This window comes from Haliotis rubra, unplaced genomic scaffold (assembly GCF_003918875.1).
Source record: "Haliotis rubra isolate DU_JTF1 unplaced genomic scaffold, ASM391887v1 Scf392, whole genome shotgun sequence".
NCBI classification, from domain to species: Eukaryota; Metazoa; Mollusca; class Gastropoda; order Lepetellida; family Haliotidae; genus Haliotis; species Haliotis rubra.
This window is the reverse complement of record NW_025767071.1, coordinates 849,155-874,920: the sequence shown is the minus strand read 5'-3', so window position 1 is coordinate 874,920 and position 25,766 is coordinate 849,155. Positions and strand designations below refer to the sequence as shown.

At 41.1% G+C, this 25,766-nt stretch overlaps 1 protein-coding gene across 4 annotated transcripts in view; it reads left to right on the top strand.

Moving 5' to 3' along the window:
* Window positions 1-25,766, top strand: part of LOC124286831 (acetylcholinesterase-like) — a 130,549-nt gene that overhangs the window by 79,814 nt on the left and 24,969 nt on the right. For 3 of the 4 annotated variants that reach the window (XM_046723273.1, XM_046723271.1, XM_046723270.1), the window contains exon 2: window positions 1,795-3,378. In XM_046723273.1, the coding sequence (XP_046579229.1) occupies window positions 1,835-3,378 (1,544 nt within the window). In that variant the 5' untranslated portion in view covers window positions 1,795-1,834. Of the gene's footprint in view, window positions 1-1,030; window positions 1,103-1,794; window positions 3,379-25,766 lie in introns of those variants that run through there. The other variant, XM_046723272.1, reaches the window with a different exon arrangement.

Sequence of the window (25,766 nt, the reverse complement as noted above, 5' to 3'; positions counted from 1 at the left end):
TGCCAAATGCTTTTTTGTATATGCAAGCGCATTAAAAGCTTTCTTTCTTCTAAATGGTATGGTCTTTAACCATAGACTGTTATATAAATAATAATCTAATTTAGAGTAGTGTTTCCTAAATCCGCCTTGCTATTCACCAACAATGTCAGAATTTAGTATATTCAGTACAGTTTTCAGTTCTCTTCCGTATAGTAGGAGTGAATCTGTTGGTCCAGTGATACTACCAATTGTACGTGGGAGCAGAACTATATGTCATATTAGTGTAAAACAGAGCAGGTTACGATGCAAGTGTATCCGTAATATGTTCTGGATTTCTGTGTTAATTAGTTCAAATTGGGGACTACCACCTCCCGGTGATTTATTGAAACTAAACACATCAATCGCCATCTATTACCAGATAATATGACTGCACTGTAAGGATATTCGTCCCTCAGCAGTTAAAATCTTGCCCCCATTAACTCTGTACCATAGTATCCAGTAAATTGGACATAAGTACAAGAAACAGCAGTTATCATTTGCAACACACGGTAGTTACCTAAAAAAATTCATAGAGTCATTCTTGCAAATATGTCGCTGAGTAAATTCTGAATGTGAGGCACTATTTTGTGACCAAGGTGCTTTGCTTTTGGGATACTCCAACTGAAAACATTCATAATTGGTTAGCATATCATTAACGTCTACGTTTCGATGAGTATATATTTCTATGAATTCAAAGAAACCTGAACTACTTCAGCGTCTGTGTAAGCAGCACGAATCGATCGTGTCACTTGCCCGAGGCAGAGTGGCACTTGGAGCTGTGAGGTCAGGGATTTTTCATCTAAATTTCATCGCACGTGATTTTCCTTCGTAGGTTTCCACGAGAGACTGCTGATAACGAGCTAAGCACATGCAACTGCAAATATAGAGTAAGCGCTGGGGATGGTCTGCGTAGCGGTACTGCCTTCTTATCTAAAACGTGTAAAGTTGCAACTGACCTGTTGTGATTGGTCGGCTTCATTATACCCATGTCTTGACGCATGCTTTAGACTGTGTGCAGGGTGTCGCCGACCACCTCAGTGGTTGACACCGATACCTACGTGAGATCGTACTAACACTGTTTGTGGTGAGTTAAGTTAACGTGTTGTGATAGATATAAGTATGTTTCTGTTTATATGTGCATCTACATTTGTGTCCGCTGACATTCAAAAGCAGTGTGTTCACAACACATTTTTTCAACAATTTGTATGACTTAATAGTAAACAAACTTCATGGTATCTATATTTTTCTCATATGCAAACTTCAGTTAATCTTTATTTGTATTGACTTTGTGTAAGTCCTGCTTCTGATCACATGAGTGTAGGTCTCAAATAAAGTTCTTGAGTTTACAAACGGTTTGAAAGGTGCATCACTGATTATGAAGAAGCAGTGAGGGGATGGATGGAATATTTATTATGTGTGCCATCTAATACAGAATGTTTTATAATTGTAGTTAGTTTGCTTCCTATGGTATTGTCTATATCTTCCAGTTTCGTTTGTATGTATCTTACACTCTGTTGAGTACAAGTTAAGCACCGAAAGATGATGCATATACATAAGGAGAAGTCAACGTCATGATCAACCTATTTATCATCAGCTTATGTCCTTAAAAGGTTCTTTTATGGTCTTTTAATAAACGATTTATCTTTCTTGTCGTTCAGATGATCGCAATGACTAACTTAAAATCAATAGCGTATATCAGAAACATTGAAATTATTTTGTGTAGTATTTTGACTTTTGTACAAAAATGAGGAAGCTTACTATTGTCTTTTTTTTCAGGAACCAGTGCGGCGGTCTTGAAGTGACGCAACGTAATGTAATGGAGGGGGATTGTATCGTCTGCTTTCTTGGACTTCTCCTGCTGTGTGCGCAGAGAGCGGTTGATGCCGTCAACAATCCAATAACCGTCACACAAAATGGAGCTATCCGTGGAATTACACACGAGTTCGGTGGCAGACTAAACAGAAAGTCAGTTGATGTTTACTATGGTATACCTTATGCTCAACCGCCAATAGGTGATCTGCGTTTTAAACTTCCAGTTCAGATTGATAGATGGGATGATGTTTTGGATGCCACCAGGAAACCAAATACATGTATGCAAGGATATGATACGTTTTTGGGTAATTTTAGTGGGGCTACGGTTTGGAACCCAAATACAGAACCATCCGAGGACTGTCTATACCTCAATGTTTGGGTCCCCAAAAGTGGCCGGTCCAATTTAAAAAACAAAGCTGTGTTTGTCTGGATATACGGTGGAGGTTTTTACAGTGGATCCTCAACTTTAGAAATATATGAAGCCAAATATTTAGCAGTAGAAAATGATGTTATTGTTGTATCTATGCAATATCGTGTCGGTGCCCTTGGGTACCTTGCAATGGGTCACGCACAGGCACCTGGTAATATGGGAATGTTTGATCAGAGGATGGCCTTGGAATGGGTTAAACGAAATATTGAGTCTTTCGGTGGCAATTCACGAAATGTGACAATTTGTGGCGAAAGCGCTGGAGCAGTGAGCGTAGGTTTACACCTCCTATCGCCAATAAGCCGCGGACTGTTCGACAGGGCTATCCTACAGAGTGGGGCTCCACAGACAAAATGGGCTACTATACCAATGCACGAAGCTGAACGAAGAGCTCGCAGGTTAGCAGAACTTCTGGGATGTGATGCTGAAGCCACTAAGTTTGAAGTTATCCAATGTTTAAAGAGCAAACCGGCGAAAGAGTTTCAAATGCACGAATTTACCGTGATAGGTGGTGGGGTAGTTCAATTCCCCTTTATCCCAGTGATAGACGGCAGCTTCTTGGTTGAAAGTCCAGAAGAGTCGATCAGACTACGAAGGTTCAAAAAGATTCCACTCTTGTTGGGCAGCAATGCCAATGAAGGAACATTCTTCTTGGTGTATTTTAATACAGATTTTTTTAACATATCCTTAGCAGCAAATATCAGCAATGTACAGTATACAATGGTAATGGATCAAATGTTTAAGACCTATCCCCGACACCCGCATCGACTGAACAACTTTGGAATGGACGCAATACTGTTTCAGTACACAAACTGGCTCGACCCGGAAAACCAGACAATGATCAGACACAACATAGAACAGGCTGTCGGCGATTTCCATTTCGTGTGTTCGGTTAACGACCTTGCACAGGCATATACCAGCGCTGGTCAAAATGTTTATTACTACAGGTTCACTCATCGGATGAGCAACCATGTTTGGGGAAAATGGATGGGTGTACTACATGCAGACGAAATAAATTTTGTGTTTGGAGAGCCATTGAATCGTACGAAAGGATATACAACACACGAGAAAGAACTCAGCAAAAAGATGATGCGTTACTGGACTAACTTCGCCAAAACAGGGTAAGTGGTTCTTCATGTTTCTCATATTTTTCTATGTTTCACTTCTTCTGAAATTGCAGACACGATATTGGATGGAAGTTATTCCACACACACACACACACACACACACACACACACACACACACACACACACACACACACACACACACACACACACACACACACACACACACACACACACACACACACACACACACACACACACACACACACACACACACACACACACACACACACACACACACACACACACACACACACACACACACATTCATCCATTTCATACACAATTTCATGTTATAATATTATTTATAAAAGTTTAAAACACTTGCCACCTGCAGTCAAAGCTAGGCCATTTCGCTGTGGTTCATAGAAGTACCTTGCACTACATCGTTGTAGGGTTGTAGGGTTTATGTTTTCACTGTGGCTTCTGCTGGCAGTACGTAGTGTTAGCCAATATTCAACAATACTCAACAATGAGTTGGGTTTAAACACTGGTCGATTATGACAAAAAGTACACGGGTGACAATCTGTTCTGCAGTACTTCACCCTCCAGAGCCTTCAATAAGCTCAGTTGTTTATCACATTAAATTTACGAAAATGCAATTATTTAGTCTTAGAGATATGTATATTTTTAAACAGATTTCTTTTATGTTGCTTACGATGTGATGCCCTCTCCCTTGGGTTGAAATACCGTTTAGAAAAAAATATTGCTTGATAATGCGAATCCCTTGCAATTACAAAGTTCACATTGTCAAATATACTTGTCGTTGAACCTTTCTTCACAAGTGATACACATTCTATTTTAGCAGATTTTCGTGAGTTAAACAATTCTGGTCAATACGACATCGTCGCAAAATGACTTCATTATGTCTTCACTGACAACCTAAGTAGTTTAGTTTAATATGCACTAGCAGGAATCATGGCATAATCAGTACATTGTTTTAATAAGAACGAATAAGCGATGAACATGTTATACTTTATCTCACTTCGCGCTTTGTTCCGTCTGCCGTACTACGTGTGTATATTTGCCGTATACAGCCAACGAAGCTGAATGTTTTCATTAAATGATCGAAAAAATATCATATCCGATCATTGGTCACAGACTTCCGATCAATGATAAACTTGACTAAGGTGTCATATTGAAATATCCATTTGGAATACAACTCTGCCATGTCTACATTATTTTTTGTGCATGAATAATGCAAGCCTATTGACATCTTTATTGTTTTTCAATTTTGTCCTAACTATTGGCTTCGACCTGCATGTATAACAATAACTCTGGTAATTTTGCATTCTTAACGTGTCCTTTAAAACCATCGAGTTCATGAAACCTGAATTATGTGCACGTGATCACAAGAATAGGAAACCCAACTTTGTAAAAGGGAACTGCGCCAGTCATTCCATGCATTAAAAATGTTAAAAACGTGATGCACCAAAACGTATATAATCAACGGCCAAAAACCCTGTGATTCATGGAAGTGTAAAAATGGTATGGAATAACATGATATTTCGCCATTCGTCTAATGCGTTTACATAAACATTTTCACAGACAAAACACACACCAGGGATAAAGCGACACGCCCTAAGAAAAGGATGGTATGACCTCCATTTGCGTTGATACAGACAAGGCGCTTTGAAAACACTGGATGAAAATACTGTATATAGTCGGATGATGTTTTTCCAATTGTCAACCAAAGATATGTCTGACTTAGCCAGCTGCAACGACCGGCTCTGGTCGCGTCGTTGTGTTGTTTCATCTCACCCCCTACATATTTCGTTTGGGATGTGTTTGGTGTAACAGTCGACTTTAGTAGTCCAGCATATTATTCTGCCTCATAAAGTCTGTTACAATATTGTGACACATGCAACATGTGGGCGGGCATTGCCCTGCTGCTATGTGGCATATTTGCACAAATGGTAAACAAAGATGTCGAACGATGTCGTTACGGTAGCGTAAGCCATTTAAATTATCTTAAACAATGATCAGTTGTGTCCTCCTATGAGATGTGATGTCTACCCTCACGATTCCGATTCAGTTCCGAAACTGACGACGATGAGTCATGTGTCGCGAAAACGATGTCCTAGACGTCAACAGACCCTTGGATGACCACCCGAGATGTCAAATGGAAACAGTATACTCCATACAATACAAGGCGTGCTTGCCACACAGACGCAAGATGGGGCGTTTTGCTAGACGTAGGCCCGGAGGTTGTGCTCAGAGGAAACCACTGCAGAAGATTTCGTGGCCACAACTTTTGAACATGTTGAGTCAAATATGGCCTCAACATCACTTGACTTTAACATGTAAGCAAGAACAGATGATCTTCAGCAGCCAATGGTAATTTACGAAACAGCTTCCGCAAGTGTTTTACCTGATACCCTTTCATACAAAGACAAACGTAGAGAAGCCTTGCAAGCATATTGTCAACGCGTACATATGTCGACAGGGGAACTAACTCATAATTAAGACGAAGTGTACGTTGAAGAAGACAAAAGAATACGTTGAGTCCAAACGTCTTTAGTTAATTACATGTACACAAGATAGTAATGAGCTGGGTTGCCGGCTGAGACTTGAATGAAGTGAGTGGAGTTCCAGCTGAACCTCAGGGCGCTTCATACGAGCGACATTATCCTGCTCGCGGTCGTCCCTACACAGACAGTCGGAATACCGGACTGGTTACAATATAGATATGAACATATATATATAATCATAGACAACAATGGACAGGTAAAGAAACAATAGCACTTCCTTGGGGCAGTTGAGGTGATGGCAGACACGGCCAAGGGGGTTGACAAATTAAGGCTATAAATGTCATATACAGTAATTAATGAAAGTCAATGTACAATGCGGTAGTGATAAGGATCGAGAATGCAGAGTCGCGTCATATATATATTTATCGTTAAGTCCCACATGGCTTGTTTTTTTAATCTCTAGAAATATTTGGACGATGGCTGTCCTGAATTAGTCGCTATGACAATATCATAACTTCGACCCAGAAAAAGAATTCGATGTGGCAGCCATCGAAGACACATTTTGACATGTTTTCATATATTCTTGCAGTATCGAGCAGGAAGAATATGTAGAGCTTGGAATGGTTCGAACAGATAGTTAAAAGGAGCAAATTTTCGATTACAAGTACTGATAAACATTGAAATGTGCATAGCCAAGACCTTCAATGCCAAACGATGCCATTTAGCGACATGTGACGTCGAGGAGAAATAGACAGGCACCTGGATTTAGAAGGCACCATACTACAAAAATTGTATAGTCAAGCTTTAGACCGTGTTTGGGAACTTGATTATACCCTTAAGGAGAAGAGGAACCATTACAGTCAAGCAGTTTACTGTCAGTGGTAGTAATCGCCCTCCTATGTTTTGATTCTTTACTCAGTGAATTGTACATTGTCTTGATGTAAAACGTGACCAACGATACGTCGCTGCTGTATTGGTACGTAATTAGAACTTGTATGGCGATTACATAATTGCATCGATCCAAGGTTTAGCTTCATAAATTAGTATGAACATGAGCATTAATTAAGCACCACCTGAAGTTTATGTAATTAGGGGCCAAACTGCTTCACATAATGTCTCAAAAGGTATGGGTCGCATGGTGCATGCCGACGAACTGCACAGGCAGAAACGTCCGGCGTGGTGCAGGCTCCGAGAAAACCGCAACTTTAGGACATGGCGTCGGGTTCATTGGTCTGAAAGTCCAATGTTGCGACGGGCGTTGTCGCATGTAGAATCGTTGTAACAAGGTATTTCACGAGGAGAAATCCATGAACCCTTTGGTGCGACTCAGTGATGGATTATCATGGTCCGACATGAACCACCTTTGGGACTATCGTGGATGCCAGGTTCGAACTGGATATCCTCCTTTTCGAACCTGCTGGAATAGGTGCAGGCATTCAATGAAGAATGACAAAGTAACTAGCAAACCTTGTTGTTATATCCTCGGCAGGTATATTCGGCTCCGGGACATCAAACGCAGGTGTCATTTCAGGAATGCTAAGTAACATATCATCGTCACTGTCATCGAAGTCAAGTTCGTGTTTATAAACACTCCTACGACATCCAGTTCTCAGGTTTTCAATAATGAACTTCCTCGCCATATTTCTTCCTGGTAAATGGAACGCAACAACTCGACATAGTTCTCCGTTGAAAGAAACATCATCGCCAAGCGATAGGGATGCGCCATGTTGATTTACAGAACAGATAGATCAAACGTTAGCATGGACACACGTGACTACGGGGGGGCAGCGGGGAACAGCTGGATAACGTCATTCACTTGTTACGTCATCAAAAAACTATACCTTTATTGTCTGATGATGTTGTATTTTTTCGATTGTTCTAACCGCTAGGCATCTTAGAAAATGTAATAAAGCGAAATTTCGCCCTGAACTATTATAACGTTAAAGCACTCGGACACAAGCGTCCTCGTGCTTTAACTATAATAGCTCAGGGCGAAAGTGTGCTTTATTACACTATACATGGTGGTAGAGCGAACTGTATTTCTTAAATAGCAAGCGGCAGCAGTTCAACACTTTATGTCAATGTTTCACATGTACTCTGGAACAGCTTAAGAGTTGAGCTACAGAAATGAACTCAACACTACTCTGGTCTTTATCCTCGGGAAACGTGAACAATCATTTGTTCTGAATATCATGTCGAATCAACAGTTCAGAACTTGTCTGAAGTGTGTGCAAATTATTTAGGCTAAACAGCACATGACTTATGATCCGAAAATGAATCCTTCATCCCACACTGACTTACTTCCTTACAAACGCTTGCAACAGTTTAGTGGTGTGTAGACTCAGTTGAACCGTATGCTCTCATACAGTAACGTCACCTGATGCAGAGAAGATACATCGTGGAGAGGCACCTTCCGAAATAGGAATACAAGCACGACGCATATTACACAATTTAAAGTGAGATCCGCGCGTTAGTTTGAAAAGGCAAAACCAAAATATTACCAAAACGAGAACACAATGATGCTAGGCATCAGAAGAGAGTGGAACACATGAAATCATTTACACGCCAGTATGCAATATATTACACTTGGAAAAACGTTAAGCACCCCTAAATATGTTGACCGCTAACATAACTATGTTTAAGTTCAGTTTGTGTATGATAAAAGTGTTCCTTTAAGACATTATGGAAAGTGTCTCCTAAACACAACCTACGCTGCATGTCCAGAAGCAAACCAATGAATTTTCACAAGTGCAGTTTGTGCACGTGCCACATGACGGTATTCAATCTGCATGGGTTACAATGTTACATAATGTTTCTACCACTATGATACGAAGAAAATTATCAGATGGCCAGAGATGGCAAATTATTGCTATGCAAAACTCCGATATCTCCTTTAAGCAATTGGTCGGTTGAGAGTTTGGAGGCAGCGAAATGCAGCTTTTGCAGAAATAACTATACAGCCTACTGTTGCCTTTAGTGTAGTTTCCGTCGTGGTGTGGGGATGTGTCTCTCGTGATTGTGGCTTGACTTGCTGACAAGACGGGAAGATTTGACGGTTAATCAGTATATCCAGGAAGTGATGGATCCAGGCGTTGTCTTCAAGTTTGATAATCATCCTCTTGCTACAAGAAAAGTATTTATGGACAACAACGCTAGGCCACACTGGGACATTGACAGCTTTCATTCAGAATAATACAGTGACTGACCCTCCGCTGTCCGCCATGAGTCCACACTTGCAACCCCTGCAGTACACTTATCGGGCGATGGATACAAGCACGCGTACCATCTTTGTCAAAACCTGCATGAGAAGCAGCTTTGATTTAAATGATTAAACATACAGTCAAATCCCGATGAGTCGAATCGGTGGGGACCAAGTAATACATTCGACATCCAACTTAGGTAACCATTTCCCGAGTATTTACAACATGATAACTATACAACAACATATATGTAATATAGAAAGAAATATAGTACTGAAATGGTAGAGACCTATGTAGAGAGATAATTATTAAGACATATGTAAATATTTACAGCAGCTTTGCACCAAGAATGGCGACAGTTTCCTCTCCAAAGATGACTGACGGGGTATCAGACATAGGGTACAGGCAGTAACCCATGAAGCACGTAGAGGGTACAATGGATATTGATTGTACAACGTTCCCAGGTTACAAATAAACGAACGCCATATTGTCTGATCCTCTCTGTGCTCGATACTTGTAACAGGTGTCATGATTAGCCAAAACAGATGTGTATTGTCACTATTGAGCCATATGGATTATGAAAACGTTGAAGTAATTTGAAAAACTACGACTTTGTAAAACTAACTGGGGTGCCTAACTGTTGTAAGGGGTGTGGGGTGTGTGGTGTGTGGTGTGGTGTGGTGTTTGAGACCTTTTTGGTCGGCCATATTTTTTTATGACGTCACATAGGTGTGACCTTTGTGTGACCTAATCCACTGTTAAGCCCTTAAGCCCCACCCTCCTTCTGGAGTCCCCTTTCCGGCCCAGGTGTGTGTGACATTCAGGTTCACCTTAGTGGGCTGTAATTATTATTCCATTATCTTATGAGTGGTATGAGTTTGCCGACTCGAGTGTTCACACAGCAAAATCTTTTTTCAACGTAGAATTAATATCACACTATGCATATGAGGGGAAATTAGATGCTATTTATTAGGTCAAAAGTTGTGAAAATATCAGAGCGCATTTTGTTAAATGAAAGGTATCACTAGCCAGTTTAAAATACGCTGTCATTTGGTACACAAGGAACAACTCCGAATGTTTACATATCTGTGAAAAATAAACGATTGTAGCTGTTAGCAAATTAAATGTGGGCCCCGTTATTGATTATTGCGTGAAATGGGGACGCAGTCTATGCACTAAGAGCACAATCGCTTGCTCGCTGAGCCGTAACTGAAGAGACATGTGACAGCTGTGATTGGATAAAATAGTGTAAGGTGTTGTGTTTGTTAAAAGCACCTCCATCCAGTCATTAAAACCTACCACCATTTTAAGTATTTAATGCTGTCATTTGTATCACTTAGGCTTATGCGTGTACACATATGTTCAAGTAGGTGCGGACCTAAGGGGGTTGATGTGTTCAGCTTCCTGTGTGTGGCTTCCTGTGCTGGCAAAGTTAGCCGGTTCAAGTTGACCAGTAAAGGTCAGACTGTAATCATGTGTACATGGAATGGTTGTTGATAATTTTCAGCATGATGGCGCACAGCCTACAATGAATGTATGCTGACAAGTGGTCAGCTTCCGTTATGTAGGAAGAGAAGTGTCTGACCGGAATTAAAGACACGAAAAAGTAAGCAGTTGAGGACTGATGGTCACTGAATATCTCAAGTAGGGTGTCAAGTGGTTGTACAGTGCTGAAATGATTTAGCATTTGTCATATATATTACTGAATAAGAAAACAAACCTAGATGTGTTCTCCTATAAAACTTTCCAGTGCTTTTACTCAACATTTTAAAGGTGAACTGTACTCTCAAACTGCAAACATAAAAACACCCATCTTATGTCCATGAATACTATATATGACACTTATTTGACATCATGTGACACATAGGTTACTCACATGCCATTAGCCGCTCTTATTCCACAGACAGTACAATGGAATACCTGTGTAAGCTTCTTGTGACTGTATTGTGTGGGGTATGAAGAGGTTAGGACCTCCTGGTGTCAAGAATTGCATTGTAGGTTAAATGTATTCAGTGACATAGCGGTGATTATTTATCAGTTGTAAAACAAAGATTTGTACAACGAACAGTTGTCTAATGTCAATCCTCCAGCAATGCATTAAGTGAGTGAGTGAGTTTAGTTTTATCTTGCACTCAGTAATATCCCAGCTATATGGTCTGTAAATAATCGAGTCTGGACCAGACAATCCAGTGATCAACAGCATGAGCATCGATCTACCCAATTGGGATATGATGATGAGATGTGTCAACCATGCCAGCGAGCCTCACCACCCGATCCCGTTAGTCGCCTCTTACGACAAGCATGGGTTACTGAAGGTTCATTCTAACCCAGACCTTCACGTGTACAATACATTAAGAAACAAGAGAGATATACAGATTTCATTGTTTATTAGCTCCGTTTCAAATGAGTAGGCTTTGGGATAGGAGCTCTCCCAAATGTCTACTTTACATGTTGTGCTAACTGTCTTATTGCCCTTCCTTATCATCCTGTCCTTCACTCTCTACATCAGATGTCATGTCTTCATCATCATCATCAATCAAGCCTTCTACCCAAGATTTATATTGGTACAGTTTGGAAAACACTGTGGTTTCAAAACAAATGCTACGATAGGCATGTAACTAGCAAAAAGACTGTTCCACATACTGTCATGATACAGATAGTAGTATAGTGAATGATGGTACGGGACAGCAAAGATAAAATAATGATAAAATAAGTAAGAAAAGATGAAAAGGTGCACCTCCACTCAACATTTGATTATATAGGGACACTTTTTGTTGTCATTGTTTTTTTAGGTGCACTCGAATTAGAGATACCCTAGGTACATAGGTATAGAACACAACAAAATGCCCGGTACAAAGCTATCGCGCGAAGCCTACGCCGAGATAAGATCGGGTCGTTTGTCCCTTCGGGAAGCGAAGAGGAAGTACCACATATCGCAAGCCCAATACACACGAATCCATGGCAGCTCCGAGAGAACTCCCAACATGGCCGAAGTCTTCGAGAGCCTGCTGGAGAAGTGTCCCCACGTATTGCTTTCGGACCGAGAGAAACAAATCCTGGAGAAATCTGGATACACCTTCTACGAGCGCTACCAAATACCTCGCCAGTTTCTGGAACTGTATTTGCTGTACTTTCGCCAATTCGTTGAAGACGTCGACAGCAAGAAATGCGTTCTGTGGAAAAACAAAGCGATAGAAGACTACACACCACCCCAGGAGGATCGACTCCCACTCGAGGTTCTGGAAGAAATCCCAATCCACTACTTTCTGTCGAACATAGAGAACCTGTATGACGACGACTGCCTCTCGTGGTGCCTGCTCTACCAACACCTCGTCGACGAGTTGTCGGCCAATTGTCCATGCAGCAAGAAAGAGTCTTGTATCTTCCGGCAGCTATCGGGACAAGCAGATCCGCCACGGGGACGGGGACGGCATACCACCCCTTTGCCCAACTACGGCGGACCCAAGGATATGGAAGTGGCAGCCCCTCCATGCAGCGAACACCGAAAAGCCACAGACGTTCCGGAAGGAATCTACACGTGCCAAAAGTTTGCCGTAGCGAAATACAAACGGAAGAACCGACTGTTGCTGCTACTGGATTCGCCATCGGTGTACGGCTACAGGATACGACACACACACACACACACACACACACACACACACACACACACACACACACACACACACACACACACACACACACACACACACACACACACACACACACACACACACACACACACACACACACACACACACACACACACACACACACACACACACACACACACACACACACACACACACACACACACACACACACACACACACACACACACACACACACACACACACACACACACACGACGACGAAACCCCTTTTTGCAGTCTTCGTGTCCATCTATGAAATCGACCGACTCCAAGAGAAAATCTAGAAACCAAAACTACAAGGCATCCGACGTGGAATCCCAACAACTCCAAATGGCAAATGGAGACAGAAGAAAATGCCGCAAAAGATTTCTACTACACAAACGCAAGGGCGTTGCTGGAGGAGTCTGAGAAGGCAGAAAACAGGCTGCACTTCACACATCGACTTTCTCTACAGCATGAAAGATTCGAGATTTCGAGATTTAATGTTCATCCTTTCTAGAAGCTGCTTCACTAAGTAGGTTTTCCCACAGGAGGTTGGTCCTGAGACGATCATAGTGAATGGATGTCGCAGCCTAAATTCTTCCAATGGCCGGGTAGTACTTTCTGATGAATGTGGTTGCACTGGTTGCATCATAGGTGACGGTACTTGTGGTGGTGATGGTGGAGGAGGAGGAGGAGGAGGAGGAGGAGGAGGAGGAGGAGAGGGTTGTTGATGTTTCTGTCTTCTATGTCTCAACATATTGTCTGTCCTGGAAAAAGTCTGATAGCACATGGGACACGTTGACTGCATGGTGGTCCGAGTCTTAATGGCAGGGAACCATGTCTACAGGCTGCTTTTATCTAAAAAATCATCTTACGTTTCTTCATGGAACTCTGGGAGGAACTTCCAGCTTTAGATCCCCCTTTCTTCTGCATCTGAATAAGAGCCTTGGCCTGTTCGACCACTTGTTGAGTAAGGGTAACAAAATTAATCTTAGGTTGCTCTGAGGATTCTGGTTCTTTTTGTTTCTTCCACTCTGGGTCATACAGTTCCAAATATTGATCGACAGACATCATGGCAGATTTTTCTCCTCCATGCATAACTAAGCCAATGCTCTATCAAACAACCAGGCATTTTGAATGGCCTCATCTCTAAGTGCATTGACAAACTGTGGTTTTAAAACAAAAGCTACGATAGGCATGTACCTGGCAAAAAGACTCTTCCAAATACTGTCTGTAGTCCAAAGGGGGTGAACTAATCTTCGTAACACAGCTAGATAGTTATTTCTATCATTTTTCCTCAGGAAACGACGTCTTTCATATCGAGTCACTGGTAATCTTCCCTTTAATAACTATTGATAATACCATTGATGGCAAGAATCTGTTCTCTGTTCATTTCTAAGATGTCTTGTCGAATCTCCTCAATGTCTTGAAACATTAACATGAACCTTAAAACTTTGTAATGTTTCAACACGTACCAAGCCATAATTCTAGAAAAACAAGCTCTTATCGTGGTTGGGATCTCAATGAGATTAGTATTTGAGTAAACCTCTATTTATACATCGACAAAAGACTATACATAGACAACCAATGCATATATATACTCTTAACATTGATTTATTTCTCATATTCACAAATTTTACATCACACTTTTGGTTGCAAATCCACATGACTACCCCAGCGGGCCATGAGACCATTTTTCATGTTCGACCCAGGGATCGTCATCTACTTCCCAGTTCTTGAGAACGAGACCACATTGAAAACACTTGCAAGTGTCCCCTCTGATTAAGTACACAAATCCTGCCTGGGCCATGTGACTAGGACTCTGTTTCATCTGCACTGGCCAGTCCTTAAACGAATCGAGTCTTTTCTGGAATGAAGTCCATTCAGTACTGATTGCACAGCAATCGAGTGTCTTGTCGAGTGGGTAATGTCCACACACATCCATGATATTCCAGATCGGAGATCACGTCCGCACAGTACAGTGTCTAAACCAAGAATGGCTTTACACTCGTGACTTATAGTCTACTATATAGGCTATGGGAAGTCTAAAAGTAGTCATCATCTAAATAGAGCCTGTTACTTTTCTAAAAATAGACTCAAACAATAGGCCATGGCCTCATAAAATCCTAAATGATGTCAAAAACAATGTTTGCAGTTGTGAGGTGGATGTTCTTGCCAAATCGTCAGTACTGTTTCACCTTTTATAGTGTAAGCAGTACTGTGTTTCGACTGATCATAATCTTGCTCATTGAGCCCACATTCAAATGCATATTGACCTTAATTCCGGCCATCTTTAGTGCTAAAACACGATACGTTCACTCGACCCGGGGCGCGGACGTTTTCTTCATCACATATTTCGGGGCAAAATCGATTGTTCCGCAGTAAATCCTGAAAACATTGAAAACAAATATAAACACATGTCACATAAATATGCCATTCATAAACAGAAGACTGTTTGTATTTCTATTTCTATCAGCAGATATATCTAGCCCGAGGAGTAAAAAATAAAACATTCAAACGAAAAGACGAAATAAGGTCTATTTTTAAAACCAATGAATTTTCTTAAAATGTGTACCTTGCACAAGTCAGGTGTATCGTAAAGGTCTTCTAACTTCAAACTAGCGTAGTCATCACCCCAGACATCGACAATGAACAGCATACACGAGGCAGTGTCAGAGAGCAGCTCCACTTCTTTTTGTTTTTTCTCTAAGATGTGAATAAAATCCTTTCTGTTTTCTCTAATACTAGTCATATCCATTTTCTATCTATAAACAGCCAACAGCCAGTAGAGTCAAGAGCATATAATGGTTTTTCACGGAGAAGAGACGTTCTCTCTGGCCACTGAATGACATGAGGACTGTTCAGGAGCCTTATATTGGCCACACATGAGTCTAAAAATACCTCTGGGAAAGTCCCAAGGTCAGCTCGTTACATTGCCCCCCTGTGAAATGATGTCAACCTGAAGGTCACATACACCTGGGCCGGAAGGGGACTCCCGAAGGAGGGTGGGGCTTAAGGGTTCAACAGTCGATTATGTCACCTATGTGACGTCATAAAAACAAAATGGCCGACCAAAAAGGTCTCAAACAGTCAAATATTATCATCATCAAAGGTTCTGACCATAAGCAGCCAGTGATGGAATGGTTTCCTAAATAATTAATAAGAACTGACTTCCATACATTTTTTCGTTTGTGATGTACAAGTGCCTGGGATGTTTCCTTTCGCCTATTACTGACAGCAAGTAAGCTGCATGGAGAATAACAAATGGTGGGTTTTAACATCTCTTCATAATTCAAGTGGGACACAGACTCTTGTGCCTAGATTATTTTGTTTACACACTCTTAAATAAATGCTAGCATAACGGTTTATGGTGAAATACTTGAAACAACGCATTGGTTGTACAGTACGTTTGATAGTATACAAGTATAGACATATACCAAAATGGTTATGTGCCAGATCAGCTCATTGTCATAGTAGTTATTGTTTTGGTGCCCCGGTGCACCTAGCCTAACCATAGCTTGGCTAAGAGGGGAACCAAAGTGTAAATATCCAAGGTCATTGAACTTACATTGATTAAGGAATGTAAACAACAGTAATAATGAGAAGTCATATAGTTGCACAAGTTCGCTCAGGATGGTTGACATTCAATCCATAACAAAATAGGTTTTACGACTGGGATTAGCATCGTGCAGGTTATGGCATGTTTAGTGATTGTAAACATATACATGTCATGGCTCAAGTATAAAGAGCACTTGGAATGTTAAACATATACATGCCATGGCTCAAGTATGAAGAGCACTTGGAATGTTAAACATATACATGTCATGGCTCAAGTATAAAGAGCACTTGGAATGTTAAACATATACATGTCATGGCTCAAGTATAAAGAGCACTTGGAATGTGGAGTTTATTCAGACAAAAGGGTTGTCCCAAATTGGTCCCCATGGCACATGTTTAAACATTGTGTCTGTATAGGTCGGTAGTGAACGTGTGTTCAAGTTTAGGTGATACCACAGTATTCTTCACCATATATGCTGTCTTTCTTAACGATGTTGTCCCAGCTGTAGTACTGGTGAGTACAGGATCACATGCTTTACCTCCACTGCTGTTGAGTACGGAGCCTTTATATCTTAACTGTAGTACTGTTGACTACAGGTCTACACGATTTAACTGTACTAGTATTGACTACAGGTCTACATGCTTTAACTGTACTGCTGTTGACTACAGGTCGACACACTTTAACTGTACTAGTGTTGACTTCGGGAGGTCTACATGCTTTAACTGTACTGCTGTTGACTACAGGTCTACATGCTTTAACTGTACTGCTGTTGACAACAGGGCCACAAACTTTACCTGTACTGCTGTTGACTACAGGTCCACATGCTTTAACTGTACTGCTGTTGACTACAGGTCCACATGCTTTAACTGTACTGCTGTTGACTACAGGTCCCCACACTTTAACTGTACTGCTGTTGACTACAGGTCTACACACTTTAACTGTACTGCTGTTGACTACAGGTCGACACACTTTAACTGTGCTAGTGTTGACTACAGGTCTACATGCTTTAACTATACCGCTGTTGACTACAGGTCGACACACTTAAACTGTACTAGTGTTGACTACAGGTCGACACACTTTAACTGTACTAGTGTTGACTACAGGTCTACATGCTTTAACTGTACTAGTGTTGACTACAGGTCGACACACTTTAACTGTACTAGTGTTGACTACAGGTCGACACACTTTAACTGTACTAGTGTTGACTACAGGTCTACATGCTTTAACTGTACTGCTGATGACTACAGATCTACATGCTTTAACTGTAGTACAGTTGACTACAGATCCACACACTTTAACTGTACTAGTATTGACTACAGGTCTACATGCTTTAACTGTACTGCTGTTGACTACAGGTCGACACACTTTAACTGTACTAGTGTTGACTTCTGGAGGTCTACATGCTTTAACTGTACTGCTGTTGACTACAGGTCTACATGCTTTAACTATACTAGTGTTGACTACATGTCTACATGCTTTTACTATACTGCTGTTGACTACAGGTTCACACACCTTAACTCTACTGCTGTTGACTACAGGTCGACACACTTTAACTGTACTGCTGTTGACTACAGGTCCACACACTTTAACTCTACTAGTGTTGACTTCGGGAGGTCTACATGCTTTAACTGTACTGCTGTTGACTACAAGTCTACACACTTTAACTTTACTAGTGTTGACTACAGGTCTACATACTTTAACTGTACTGCTGTTGACTACAGGTCGACACACTTTAACTTTACTAGTGTTGACTTCTGGAGGTCTACATGCTTTAACTGTACTAGTGTTGACTACAGGTCGACACACTTTAACCGTACTAGTGTTGACTACAGGTCGACACACTTTAACTGTACTAGTGTTGACTACATGTCTACATGCTTTAACTGTACTAGTGTTGACTACAGGCCGACATACTTTAACTTTACTAGTGTTGACTACAGGTCGACACACTTTAACTGTACTAGTGTTGACTTCTGGAGGTCTACATGCTTTAACTGTACTAGTGTTGACTACAGGTCGACATACTTTAACTTTACTAGTGTTGACTACAGGTCGACACACTTTAACTGTACTAGTGTTGACTTCGGGATGTCTACATGCTTTAACTGTACTGCTGTTGACTACAAGTCTACACACTTTAACTGTACTAGTGTTGACTACAGGTCTACATACTTTAACTGTACTAATGTTGACTACAGGTCGACACACTTTAACTGTACTAGTGTTGACTACAGGTCTACATGCTTTAACTATACTGATGTTGACTACAAGTCCACACACTTTAACTGTACTAGTGTTGACTACAGGTCTACATACTTTAACTGTACTGCTGTTGACTACATGTCGACACACTTTAACTGTACTGCTGTTGACAACAGGTCGACTCACTTTAACTGTACGAGTGTTGGCTTCTGGAGGTCTACATGCTTTAACTGTACTAGTGTTGACTACAGGTCTACATGCTTTAACCGTACTGCTGTTGACTACAGGTCGACACACTTTAACTGTACTAGTGTTGACTTCGGGAGGTTTACGTGCTTTAACTGTGCTGCTGTTGAGTACAGGTCGACACACTTTAACTCTACTAGTGTTGACTTTGGGAGGTCTACATGCTTTAACTGTACTGCTGTTGACTACAAGTGTACACACTTTAACTGTACTAGTGTTGACTAAAGGTCGACAAACTTTAACTTTACTAGTGTTGACTTCTGGAGGTCTACATGCTTTAACTGTACTAGTGTTGACTACAGGTCGACACACTTTAACTGTACTAGTGTTGACTACATGTCTACATGCTGTAACTGTACTAGTGTTGACTACAGGTCGACACACTTTAACTGTACTGCTGTTGACTACAGGTCTACATGCTTTAACTGTACTGTTGTTGACTACAGGTCGACACACTTTAACTGTACTGCTGTTGACTACAGGTCTACATGCTTTAACTGTACTGCTGTTGACTACAGGTCTACACACTTTAACTGTACTAGTGTTGACTTCTGGAGGTCTACATGCTTTAACTGTACTGCTGTTGACTACAAGTCTACATGCTTTAAATGTACTTCTGTTGACGACAGGTCGACACACTTTAACCGTATTAGTGTTGAGTACAGGTCGACACACTTTAACTGTACTAGTGTTAACTACATGTCTACATGCTTTAACTGTACTAGTGTTGACTACAGGTCGACACACTTTAACTGTACTAGTGTTCACTACAGGTCTACATGCTTTAACTGTACTAGTGTTGACGACAGGTGTACATGCTGTAACTGTACAGCAGTTGACTACAGGTCTACATGCTTTAACTGTACTGCTGTTGACTACATGTCGACTCTCTTTAACTGTACTAATGTTGACTACAGGTCTACATGCTTTAACTGTACTGCTGTTGACTACAGGTCGACACACTTTAACTCTACTAGTGTTGACTTCTGGAGGTCTACATGCTTTAACTGTACTGCTGTTGACTACAGGTCTACATGCTTAAAATGTACTGCTGTTGACTACAGGTCGACATGCTTTAACTGTACTGCTGTTGAGTACAGGTCCACACACTTTAACTGTACTAATGTTGACTTCTGGAGGTCCACATGCTTTAACTGTACTGCTGTTGACTACAGGTCGACACACTTTAACTGTACTAGTGTTGACTTTGGGAGGTCTACATGCTTTAACTCTACTGCTGTTGACTACAGGTCGACACACTTTAACTGTTCTAGTGTTGACTACAGGTCTCCACACTTTAACTGTACTAGTGTTGACTACAGGTCTACATGCTTTAACTGTACTGCTGTTGACTACAGGTCCACACACTTTAACTGTACTAGTGTTGACTACAGGTCTACATGCTTTAACTATACTGCTGTTGACTACAAGTCTACACACTTTAACTGTACTAGTGTTGACTCCAGGTCTACATACTTTAACTGTACTGCTGTTGACTACAGGTCGACACACTTTAACTGTACTAGTGTTGACTTCTGGAGGTCTACATGCTTTAAATGTACTAGTGTTGACTTCGGGAGGTCTACATGCTTTAAATGTACTTCTGTTGACTACAGGTCCACACACTTTAACTGTACTAGTGTTGACTAAAAGTCGACACACTTTAACTGTACTAGTGTTGACTTCTGGAGGTCTACATGCTTTAACTGTACTGCTGTTGACTACAGGTCGACACACTTTAACTGTACTAGTGTTGACTACATGTCTACATGCTTTAACTGTTCTAGTGTTGATTACAGGTCGACACACTTTAACTCTACTAATGTTGACTACAGGTCTACATGCTTTAACTGTACTGCTGTTGACTACACGTCCACACACTTTAACTGTACTAGTGTTGACTTCGGGAGGTTTACATGCTTTAACTGTGCTGCTGTTGACTACAGGTCGACACACTTTAACTCTACTAGTGTTGACTTCGGGAGGTCTACATGCTTTAACTGTACTGCTGTTGACTACAGGTCTACACACTTTAACTCTACTAGTGTTGAGTACAGGTCTACTTTCTTTAACTTTACTAGTGTTGTTTTCTGGAGGTCTACATGCTTTAAATGTACTAGTGTTGACTTCGGGAGGTCTACATGCTTTAACTGTACTGCTGTTGATTACAGGTCGATAAACTTTAGCTGTACTAGTGTTGACTACAGGTCTACATGCTTTAACTGTACTGCTGTTGACTACAGGTCGACACACTTTAACTGTACTAGTGTTGACTTCTGGAGGTCTACATCCTTTAACTGTACTGCTGTTGACTACAAGTCTACATGCTTTAAATGTACTTCTGTTGACGACAGGTCGACACACTTTAACCGCATTAGTGTTGAGTACAGGTCGACACACTTTAACTGTACTAGTCTTGACTACATGTCTACATGCTTTAACTGTACTAGTGTTGACTACAGGTCGACACACTTTAACTGTACTAGTGTTCACTACAGGTCTACATGCTTTAACTGTACTGCTGTTGACTACAGGTCTACATGCTTTAACTCTACTAGTGTTGACGACAGGTCTACATGCTGAAACTGTACAGCAGTTGACTACAGGTCTACATCCTTTAACTGTACTGCTGTTGACTACATGTCGACACTCTTTAACTGTACTAATGTTGACTTCTGGAGGTCTACATGCTTTAACTGTACTGGTGTTGACTACAGGTCTACATCCTTTAACTGTACTGCTGTTGACTACAGGTCGACACACTTTAACTGTACTAGTGTTGACTACTGGTCCCCACACTTTAACTGTACTAGTGTTGACTACAGGTCTACATGCTTTAACTGTACTGCTGTTGACTACAGGTCCACACACTTTAACTGTACTAGTGTTGACTTCGGGAGGTTTACGTGCTTTAACTGTGCTGCTTTAACTCGACACACTTTAACTGCTGCTGTTGACTACAGGTCTACATGCTTTACTGTACTGCAAGTCTACACACTTTAACTGTACTAGTGTTGACTACAGGTCTATATGCTTTAACTGTACTGCTGTTGACTACAGGTCGACACACTTTAACTGTACTGCTGTTGACTACAGGTCGACACACTTTAACTGTACGAGTGTTGGCTTCTGGAGGTCTACATGCTTTAACTGTACGGCTGTTGACTACAGGTCTACACACTTTAACTGTACTAGTGTTGACTACAGGTCTTCATGCTTTAACTGTACTGCTGTTGACTACTGTTTCACACACTTTAACTGTACTAGTGTTGACTTCGGGAGGTTTAAGTGCTATAACTGTGCTGCTGTTGACTACAGGTTGACACACTTTAACTGTACTAGTTTTGACTTCGGGAGGTCTACATGCTTTAACTGTACTGCTGTTGACTACAAGTCTACACACTTTAACTGTACTAGTGTTGACTACAGGTCTACATACTTTAACTGTACTAATGTTGACTACAGGTCGACACACTTTAACTGTACTAGTGTTGACTTCTGGAGGTCTACATGCTTTAACTGTACTAGTGTTGACTTCGGGAGGTCTACATGCTTTAAATGTTCTTCTGTTGACTACAGGTACACACACCTAAACTGTACTAGTGTTGATTACAGGTCGACACACTTTAACTGTACTAATGTTGACTTCTGGAGATCTACATGCTTTAACTGTACTGCTGTTGACTATAGGTCGACACACTTTAACTGTACTAGTGTTGACTACAGGTCTACATGCTTTAACTGTACTAGTGTTGACTACAGGTCGACACACTTTAACTGTACTAGTGTTGACTACAGGTCGACATGCTTTAACTGTACTGCTGTTGACTACAGGTCTACACACTTTAACTGACTTTAACATGTTTAACTGTGCTGTGTTGACTACAGGTCGACACACTTTAACTGTACTAGTGTTGACTTCAGGACACATGCTTTTGAACTGTACTGCTGTTGACTACAGGTCTACACACTTTTAACTGTACTAGTGTTGACTACAGGTCTGATGCTTTAACTGTTTACTAGTGTTGACTTCTGTTGAGGTCTACATGCTTTAAATGTACTAGTGTTGACTTCGTTGACTACATCTACATGCTTTAACTGTACTGCTGTTGACTACAGGTCGACATACTTTAACTGTACTAGTGTTGACTACAGGTCTACATGCTTTAACTGTACTGCTGTTGACTACAGGTCGACACACTTTAACTGTACTGCTGTTGACTACAGGTCGACACACTTTAACTGTACTGCTGTTGACTACAGGTCTTTAACTGGTTGAGGTCTACATGCTTTAACTGTACTAATGCTGTTGACTACAGGTCTACACACTTTAACTGTACTAGTGTTGACTTCTGGAGGTCTACATGCTTTAACTGTACTAGTGTTGACTTCGGGAGGTCTACATGCTTTAAATGTTCTTCTGTTGACTACAGGTACACACACTTTAACTGTACTAGTGTTGACTACAGGTCTACATGCTTTAACTGTACTAGTGTTGACTACAGGTCGACACACTTTAACTGTACTAGTGTTGACTACAGGTCGACACACTTTAACTGTACTAATGTTGACTACACGTCTACATGCTTTAACTGTACTGCTGTTGACTACAGGTCTACATGCTTTAACTGTACTAGTGTTGACTACAGGTCTACATGCTTTAACTGTACTGCTGTTGAGTACAGGTCCACAGACTTTAACCGTGCTAATGTTGACTTCTGGAGGTCTACATGCTTTAACTGTACTAGTGTTGACTACAAGTCTACATGCTTTAACTGTACTGCTGTTGACTACAGGTCGAAACACTTTAACTGCACGTATGTTGACTACAGGTCGACACACTTTTAACTGTACTAGTGTTGACTTCTGGAGGTCTACATGCTTTATCTGTACTGCTGTTGACTACAGGTCTACACACTTTAACTGTTCTAGTGTTGACTACAGGTCTCCACACTTTAACTGTACTAGTGTTGACTACAGGTCTACATGCTTTAACTGTACTGCTGTTGACTACAGGTCCACACACTTTAACTGTACTAGTGTTGACTACAGGTCTACATGCTTTAACTATACTGATGTTGACTACAAGTCCACACACTTTAACTGTACTAGTGTTGACTACAGGTCTACATACTTTAACTGTACTGCTGTTGACTACAGGTCGACACACTTTAACAGTACTAGTGTTGACTTCTGGAGGTCTACATGCTTTAAATGTACTAGTGTTGACTTCGGAAGGTCTACATGCTTTAAATGTACTTCTGTTGACGACAGGTCGACACACTTTAACTGTACTAGTGTTCACTACAGGTCTACATGCTTTAACTGTACTAGTGTTGACGACAGGTGTACATGCTGTAACTGTACAGCAGTTGACTACAGGTCTACATGCTTTAACTGTACTGCTGTTGACTACATGTCGACACTCTTTAACTGTACTAATGTTGACTTCGGGAGGTCTACATGCTTTAACTGAACTGCTGTTGACTACAGGTCGACACACTTTAACTGTACTAGTGTTGACTACAGGTCTACATGCTTTAACTGTACTGCTGTTGACTACAGGTCGACACACTTTAACTGTACTAGTGTTGACTTCGGGAGGACTACATGCTTTAACTGTACTGCTGTTGACTACAGATCGAGACACTTTAACTGTACTAGTGTTGACTTTGGGAGGTCTACATGCTTTAACTCTACTGCTGCTGACTACAGGTCGACACACTTTCACTGTACTAGTGTTGACTACAGGTCTACATGCTTTAACTGTACTGCTGTTGACTACAGGTAGACAGACTAAAATTGTACTAGTTTTGACTACGGGTCTACATGCTTTAACTCTACTGCTGTTGACTACAGGTCGACACACTTTAACTGTACTACAGTTGACTTCGGGAGGTCAACACACTTTAACTGTACTGCTGTTGACTACAGGTCTACATGATTTACATGTACTAGTGTTGACTACAGGTCTACATGCTTTGACTGTACTAGTGTTGACTACAGGTCTACATGCTTTCACTGTACTGCTGTTGACTACAGGTCCACACACTTTAACTGTACTAGTGTTGACTACAGGTCTACATGCTTTAACTGTACTGCTGTTGACTACAGGTCGACACACTTTAACTGTACTAGTGTTGACTACAGGTCTACATGCTTTAACTGTACTGCTGTTGACTACAGGTCTACATGCTTTAACTGTACTGCTGTTGACTACAGGTCTACATGCTTTAACTGTACTGCTGTTGACTACAGGTCTACATGCTTTAACTGTACTGCTGTTGACTACAGGTCTACATGCTTTAACTGTACTGCTGTTGACTACAGGTCTGACACACTTTAACTGTACTAGTGTTGACTTCGGGAGGTCTACATGCTTTAACTGTACTGCTGTTGACTACAGGTCGACATACTTTAACTGTACTAGTGTTGACTACAGGTCTAGATTCTTTAACTCTAATGCTGTTGACTACAGGTCTACACACTTTAACTGTACTATTGTTGACTTCGGGAGGTCTACATGCTTTAACTGTTCAAGTGTTGACTACAGGTCTACATACTTTAACTGTACTTCTGTTGACTACAGGTCGACACACTTTAACTGTACTAGTGTTGACTTCTGGAGGTCTACATGCTTTAACTGTACTGCTGTTGACTACAGGTCTACACACTTTCACTGTACTAGTGTTGACTACAGGTCTACATGCTTTAACTGTACTGCTGTTGACTACAGGTCTACACACTTTAACTGTACTATTGTTGACTTCTGGAGGTCTACATGCTTTAACTGTACAAGTGTTGACTACAGGTCTACATGCTTTAACTGTACTTCTGTTGACTACAGGTCCACACACTTTAACTGTACTAGTGTTGACTTCTGGAGGTCTACATGCTTTAACTGTACTGCTGTTGACTACAGGTCTACATGCTTTAACTGTACTGCTGTTGACTACAGGTCCACCCATTTTAACTGTAATGTTGTTGAGTACAGGTCTACACACTTTAACTGTACTGCTGTTGACTACAGGTCTACACACATTAACTGTACTGTTGTTGAGCACAGGTAGACAC